The sequence below is a fragment of the Nesoenas mayeri genome (genome assembly GCF_963082525.1).
Source record: "Nesoenas mayeri genome assembly, chromosome: 19".
Lineage (NCBI taxonomy): Eukaryota > Metazoa > Chordata > Aves > Columbiformes > Columbidae > Nesoenas > Nesoenas mayeri.
Window position 1 is genome coordinate 11,535,892 of NC_137568.1, and position 7,873 is coordinate 11,543,764.

General features: G+C 55.1%; 1 protein-coding gene across 1 annotated transcript; it reads left to right on the forward strand.

Annotated features, from left to right (window-relative positions):
- Window positions 1-2,870: 2,870 nt before the first annotated feature.
- On the forward strand, window positions 2,871-7,123 carry SOX9 (SRY-box transcription factor 9). The gene is made up of 3 exons (XM_080356279.1): window positions 2,871-4,080; window positions 5,106-5,359; window positions 5,837-7,123. The coding sequence occupies exons 1-3, from the start codon at window positions 3,650-3,652 to the stop codon at window positions 6,619-6,621; spliced, it is 1,470 nt and encodes a 489-aa protein (XP_080212405.1). The 5' UTR covers window positions 2,871-3,649; the 3' UTR covers window positions 6,622-7,123.
- Window positions 7,124-7,873: the final 750 nt, after the last annotated feature.

The following is a 7,873-nucleotide window of genomic DNA, read 5'->3' on the forward strand; positions in this document are numbered from 1 at the left end:
TTGTGCTAAGGGGGAAAAGCCCCAGAGGCTGCTTGGCTGCTGGAGCTGTTCTGTGCTCAGTGGGATGCAGCACAACTCTCATTTTTAATAACGGGAGAATTTTTATAGAAGGGGAGCGATAATTACACTGCAATTAACCGCCCCGCGCCATTCTCAGGACCTGTCCGCCAAAAGCCACCATCCGAAAATCACCAGAGCAGACGACACCCGATAAATTCAAAGGCACGATTGTGTCTGGCATTCACGTTTTGTGCCACCAATCAATGATTGATACAGTTCTGATATCAAATTCACGAGATGTGGTGCGGGAATGCATTTGTTCTTAGAGAATTCCGCTAGAACCCAAATCCCCCAGTTTCACCCCCATTTTGCACCATGGCAAACGCGAGCAGGAAAGCGTTTCTGTGGATGGGGAGTTGGCACCAGCTCCTCCTTGGGTTTGTCACCGAGCGGGGGGACCCATTGGTGCTGGAGCAAGAGGCGCCACCGTCCCGGGGTGGTGTCAGAGGGGATGGGTGACGTCACAGCATCCCTGGTGATGTCATAGCACCCTGGGTGATGTCACAGCATCCCAGGTGACATCACACCCAGACACACAGAGGCTTTAGGACGGCGCAAACCTCACCGGACGCAAAGGGGGAGCTGGATCAACCACCCCTAGCTCCCACAGAACACCCATAGAATACAACGTATTTCAGCACAACCACTCCGATACACATAAATATTGTATTTGAGAGAAAAACACCCCCAGATTCCCAACGCGGGTGCTATTCCCTTTGCTACCAAAGCTCCTTCGCTCTCTGATCAGAGAGTTGCCTAAAAACCAGTGGTTTGACTTAGCACAAGGCAGAAAAAATCACCGACCGAGGGCTGCAATGCACACGCTGCTCCTAAAAGCCTTCCCTGCTACCTGAGCTCGCCGCTTACTGTAAAACAACGTTAATTCTTTCAAAAGAAAAGAAAACTTCCATCCTGACGTAAAAGCAGCAACAGCTTGTCACTTTAAAGGAAACTTCCAGCCTCGCAAAATGACTGTGATTAATCAACTTGTCCATATTGTTCAAATAGTCCGTAGAGCAGAAATTAGAAATAATAATTCAGAAATTATAAAATTACACACACTAACGTAACTGGAAAGCTCTTTGCCATTTCTCTTTTGTTTATTGTTCAAACTTGTCAAACCACTTTCTTTTGTTAAAACAGATTCTTGCGCAGTGAAAAGGCAGAGCCCCTTTCAGCAGATGGACCTTCGGAATGAAAAATGTTCTAATTATTACACTTTTCATTAAATCAATTATCGTCCCAAATTGTTTTTGTGTGGAAAGCCACGGAACAATCTGTTGTCACCAGATTTTTCTCCTCCAGGTACATTTGTTCAGGTTTTTGCTACAGCAGCTCCAGCTGAGATAAGAACAATCTAGTCCCTGAGTTTTCTTTGATGCTCCTATAACAAATACATCTACCAAAAGAGATTTGTTGAGCTAAATTCCACTCGTGCACCAGCCTCGAGCCAAAATTACCAAGGGAATATATTTCAAAACCATCTCCTTTAACATTTGCTATACGTTTCTCTTTTCCACTGCAAATAATGATACAAAATTCAGCGTATCTGTTCTCGTTTAGCAAAGTAAAGCTACGTAAGGCTGTGAAAACCGCGTTCGGTGTCACAGGCACGAGAAACCCCAAATGCTCACCAAGGAAAGTCCCCCCTGCTCTCAGCCCCCTGCTCTGTCAGACAAAGGGAACAGGACACTTACCTTTCAACTCCCCCAAAGAAAACTACTCGCCAAAAGTTTGCAAGTGGAAGAAAAAACCCCAACAAAACAACAAAAGTCTCAGGGCAAGATAGCAAAAGACAAGCAGGGTCTGTCGGGGAGGTTGCTTTCAACCGCATTTATTCAGAGCTCCTTCCCCCGCTGCCTTTTTCCCTTTTTTTTAACTTTTTTTTTCATGTGCCATTTCCAATACCTTTAAAACACACTTATTAACAGGACGGTGACAATGGCGATAAGGGATCCACGGCTCCCGAGCGGCCGCTGCCCCGCAGACCGTGCGGCAGGACAAGGCAGCAAATAAAGCGTAAAGCACCAACTTTAATGCTGGAGTTGAGATGAAAAATCACCCCGTGCGGGTTTGGTGAAGGCAGAACTGGCAAAACGTCTCCCCCCAAAACCCGCTGGTGGAGCCCAGCGTGCAGGGCAAGGAGAGCGGCTGCAGATTCGGTTCTCGGCGAACACCCCCTCTCCTTTAAACCTTGCACCATGAAATCGGCTTTATTTTCTGATCATGACACCTCTCCCGCCAGCATCCCCGATATTTAATTCTTACGTGTATGGAAAGCAGTTTGCTGATAAAAAAGCAAATACCGTATGATTCACTACAAAGAGAAATATTTGCGTTTATCTGGGGATAACCCTGGAAAGCTCCCAGCGCTTATTTGTTTGTTACTTTGCTGTTTTGTTTTGATGATAAGAGTTGGTAAACCCAGCAAAACTTTCTGGGGAGGTGGATGGGGGGGTGGGGGTCAGCTCCTTCCCCTTGCGGAGCTGCAGCACCAGCTTCACCGGCCGCAGCGGAGCCGAAACATAACGTTAGAAAGAGAAATAAATGGGGGGGTTAAGGGGACGGATCTACAGCGCGGCGGGACGGGCGCTGGTGCGCCCCCACCACCAACAAAAAAAAAGAGTAACTTTGGGGCATTTTGGGTTTCATGCACCCCCCGTGTCCGCCCCCGAACAGCGCAGCGCGGGGGGCGCGGACACCCCCCCCGCGGGTGCGCAGCGCTCCCCGCCCCCGCGCTCCCCGCGCCGTTCCTGGGCCTTTGGCGCCCCCTCTGGACGGCGGCGCGCACCGCCCGCGGGTCCCGCCGCGCCGCGCTCCGGCCCGCGGGGCCCCCGGGCGCCGCCGCGCTCCTCCATCGCCGCTCCGCGCCCGCGGAGGGCAGCCCGCGGGAGCAACTCGGAGCGAAACTCCACCCGCGCTCGCAACGCTCATTCCTCAACTCCCGGGAAAGCAGAAAACGCCGCGGCGGGCGGAACGGCGCCGAGGGGAACGGAGTGCGGGACCCGCCGCCGCTCCGCACCCGCGCAACCGGCTCCGTGCACCGCGCCCCGCCCGCAGCGCCCCGTCCGCCCGCCCCCTGCGCGGCGCTGAGCGGCGCTGCGCGCCCGCCGGCCCCGCCCCGCGGCGGCGGCTCAGCCAATGGCGTGCGCGCCAGCCCCCGGGGGCCGCCCTCCCATTGGCGGAGCGCTCCCGAGCCGAAATCGCCGCGCAGGGTATTTATTCCCGCGCCGCGGCGCGGGCCGCAGAGCCGCGCTGGAGACCGGCGGGGCACCCGGGCCCGTCCGCCACCCACGGCCCCGCGCTGCCACCCACGGCCACCCCCCTTGCTCCCGTCCTTTCTCTCCTACAACTTGCAAAAGTTTCTCTCCTCGCCCTTTTTTTTTTTTTGTTTTTACTTCGAAGGGTAGGGTAAAATAATAATAAACTTTTGCAAACTTTTTTCCAGCTTTCTCCTGCTCTCCCCAGCCGGTGGAGACTTCGTCTCTCCTACTTTTATTTTTTTAACTCTTCCCCTACCCCTTAGCCACCTGATTTTTTTTTTATTTCTATTTTTTCATCCCCTGTCCCCCCTCTGCCAATTTCTCGCATGAATCTCCTAGACCCCTTCATGAAAATGACAGAAGAACAGGACAAATGTATCTCCGATGCCCCCAGCCCCACCATGTCGGATGACTCTGCCGGGTCCCCCTGCCCCTCTGGATCCGGCTCGGACACGGAGAACACCAGACCCCAAGAAAACACCTTCCCCAAGGGTGACACAGACCTGAAGAAGGAGAGCGACGAGGACAAGTTCCCGGTGTGCATCCGAGAGGCGGTGAGCCAAGTGCTCAAGGGCTACGACTGGACCTTGGTGCCTATGCCGGTCCGGGTGAACGGATCCAGCAAAAACAAGCCCCACGTGAAGAGACCCATGAACGCGTTCATGGTGTGGGCGCAGGCAGCCCGGAGGAAGCTGGCTGACCAGTACCCGCATCTGCACAACGCGGAGCTCAGCAAAACCCTGGGCAAGCTCTGGAGGTGAGTGCGGAGGCCGGGACGGGTCAGCGGGGGATGCTGGGGGGAGGCTGCTGCCTGCAAAGTCCGCTCGAGCTTGTACCAGCACTCAGAGGAGGTGGAAGAGGAGGGAGAGGATGGTCTCAAGCCTGGAAAACTAGCTGAAAACTTTTGCATGTGCTGGCAAACTTGTTTGGCATGGGAGAAGCCAGAATAATAGGGGAAAAGCAGAGAAAGTAGTTCCCTGAGGCTGCCTTCTAGTCTTGCAAGTGGTTTCTCAAGCAATGCCCCGGGTGGCAGCTGGACCTGCCAGGTTGGGGGGGGGGGGGGGGGGGGCTGGCAGAGCCCCCCAGCTGGGTGAGCAGGGCCTGCCTTGGCGTTTGTTTGTTTGTGCTCTTGTCCAGAGGAAATGATGGTTTTCTGGATTGCATCAGCTTGGCCCGGGAGGAGAAGCGATGCGAGGGGAGGGGGCGGCAGGAGCCGGCGCAGGGCGAGCGCTGGCCACGCTGTGCCAAGCCCGGCTTTGGGGTGGGTGCGATGAGTGCTGCGTGGCTGGGTGCCCTCCGACTGCCAAAATGAGGCAGGGAGGGGAGAAAAACAGAAGGCAAGTGAGTCACCTGGCTGCCTCTGTGACTGCAGGAGGAGTGGGGGATGAATCCTAAATTTGTGGCTGCTCTTAGAGCAGGAGGAGAAAGCGGCGAGCAAACCTGGCCCTGGCAGGCAGGGACGGGGCCGTCACCTACAGCACCTTGGGCACAGGATGTACCCCCTTGCAGGGGTGGCTGGGGAGGGACAAGGGCCAGACCCTGTCACCAGTTTCTCACCTCCTGTTCAGCCGCCATAGCAATCCGGCTATTTGGGCTGGAGGGGACAGGGAGGGGATGACAACCAGCGCGTGCCCCAGATGGGGGTTAAACATCATGGGGGGCTTTGCGTGCCGATTCAGGGGACGGAGACAAGAGGTTTGTGCTGCTGTTAATGCCATAGTGGGGGGAGCCAGTATTGCCCCCCAGGAGCTGCAGCCCCTCAACCCTCACATCCCCCCCTAGGCTGTTGAACGAGAGCGAGAAGCGTCCCTTCGTGGAGGAGGCTGAGCGGCTGCGGGTGCAGCACAAGAAGGACCATCCTGACTACAAGTACCAGCCGCGGAGGAGAAAGTCGGTGAAGAACGGGCAGTCGGAGCAGGAGGAGGGCTCCGAGCAAACCCACATCTCCCCCAACGCCATCTTCAAGGCGCTGCAGGCGGACTCCCCGCAGTCGTCCTCCAGCATCAGCGAGGTGCACTCCCCCGGGGAGCACTCGGGTAGGTACCCACGGCCCCGCCAGGTGTTACGGGGTGGGGGGGGTTAAGTCACAACCACCTAAGAAAAGTTGCATCCCGAACTAGTCTGACACTGGGATTCGGTAAGGGGGGGCGGAAACAGACCCAGAAATGCAGTGAGAAGGGGTCGGCTGCACCCGGGGAGCTGCCCGCAAACACTGCGGCCACTTCCACCCCGTGAGAAACGCTAATCCATACTTTTTAAAAAAATAAACCAAAAGACAGCCCTGCTCTTGCAGCTCCTGTCTGAACGCTCGGTTATGTTACCCAGCGCGATAGACGGGCACCGATAGGGCTCGTCCGTGTTCCTCGCACCTGGCGATGTTTGTGTTGCCCTACGCAACCGCGTTCAGAAGCGACGCGCTGCTCTGTGCCCGCGGGTTAACCATTAACCGCCGTATCGCGCCGTCCCACGAGCGACACCCCCTTCACGCCCGTGCCTCTCCCTTCCTTCCGCAGGGCAATCGCAGGGCCCCCCCACGCCCCCCACCACCCCCAAGACGGACACGCAGCCGGGCAAGCAGGACCTGAAGCGCGAGGGGGGTCGCCCCCTGCAAGAAGGCGGCCGGCAGCCACCCCACATCGACTTCCGAGACGTGGACATCGGCGAGCTCAGCAGCGACGTCATCTCCAACATCGAGACCTTCGACGTCAACGAGTTCGACCAGTACCTGCCCCCCAATGGCCACCCGGGGGTCCCGGCCACCCACGGCCAGCCCGGCCAGGTCACCTACACCGGCAGCTACGGCATCAGCAGCACGTCGGGTTCGCCGAGCGGCGCCGGCCACGTCTGGATGTCGAAGCAGCAGCCGCAGCCGCCGCCGCAGCCGCCGCCGCAGCCGCAGCACGGGCTGGCGGCGCTGAGCGGCGAGCAGGGCCCCGCGCAGCAGCAGCGGCCGCACATCAAGACGGAGCAGCTCAGCCCCAGCCACTACAGCGAGCAGCAGCAGCACTCCCCGCAGCAGCTCAGCTACGGCTCCTTCAACCTCCAGCACTACGGCTCGTCCTACCCCCCCATCACCCGCTCCCAGTACGACTACAGCGACCACCAGAACTCCGGCTCCTACTACAGCCACGCCGGGGGGCAGAGCGGCGGCCTCTACTCCACCTTCAGCTACATGAGCCCCACGCAGCGCCCCATGTACACCCCCATTGCAGACACTTCGGGGGTGCCCTCCATCCCCCAGACCCACAGCCCGCAGCACTGGGAACAGCCCGTCTACACGCAGCTCACCAGGCCCTAAAGCCGTTTAAAAAGAATAATAATAAATAAATCTAAAAAAAAAAAAAAATCAACAGCGAAAAAATAAATCACAGAAGCAGCAGCACGAACGGAGAACTCCCTCAGACTATTGTCCTTCTTTGAAATTAAATAATAATTAATAAAGACGCTACATTTGAAGCTGGCAGGGAGGAGAGGGCGCCTGGAGCCTCCTGCGCTGGGGCAGCCTCCGGAGCACCAGAACTCGGGACGGGCTTTGCCAAGGACTGGACTTTAATCCGCTTCCAAGGCGCGGCGTGGAAACGACGCTTGTAACCAACCGGCTCCTTGACTTGTTCTCTGGACTTTTATAATGATTTGAGGGTTTTTTTAGCAGTAATTAAAAAAAAAAAAAAATGGGGGGTGGGGAAGAAAAAACTCAAAGAGTCCTCTGTGAGGAACATTCTCTATTTTAAATATTTTTTAGTATGTACTGTGTATGATCCGTCACCAATTTGAGGGGATTTATACATATTTTTTAGAGATTTTTTTAAAACGCTCTTATTTTTCCAACAGCTAAAAAACAACGACACTTAGCGGAGCAGTCCGAGGGTTTCTTGCAGAGATATTTTTGTATAGATAAGTGTCTCTTTCTCTACAAATAAAGCAGCAACCCGGCGTGGTTGTAACGCTCGGTGAGCGGCCGGCGTCAGGTCGGCTCCGCAGCGCGGGATTGAGCGGGGAACGAGTGCGGGAGAGGCTTTATTTTTCTAACTAAGAGCAAAACCAGCCGGGAGGAGATTTTTAACTGTATTTTTTCATAACCTCGAGCCTTAAGAAAGAAAAACAAAGAGTTTTTTTTAAAGAATAAGAAGAAGAACAGCCCAAAGTGCTGTTGAGAAGCCTTAAGAGCAGCCCTGTGCTGATCACCTGTCCCCAGCTCTGGGGCTGGGGGGCCAGGTCGACCCCCTCCGATCAACCCCCCACCCACCCCAGGCCTGATGCAAAGCCCACCCAGCAGCTCCTTCTGCTCGCGGGACATCACAGATACTTTACATTATTTATTTTGTGAGAAGAGCAGTTTTTAAACACAATTATTTTGTTTTTTGAGTCTCCCTTCTATTCTAAGTCCTTTCAAAAGCATTTGCATTTGGAGCATTATTTGGAAGGTAACCGTGCCTGTTAAATTATGGTCTAAACCGTAACCAGTCCTTTATTTATCTCTTTAATTCTTTTTTATTATTATTATTATTATTCTTTTTGGAATCTGTGTCCTGGGTTTGTACAAACTTGTG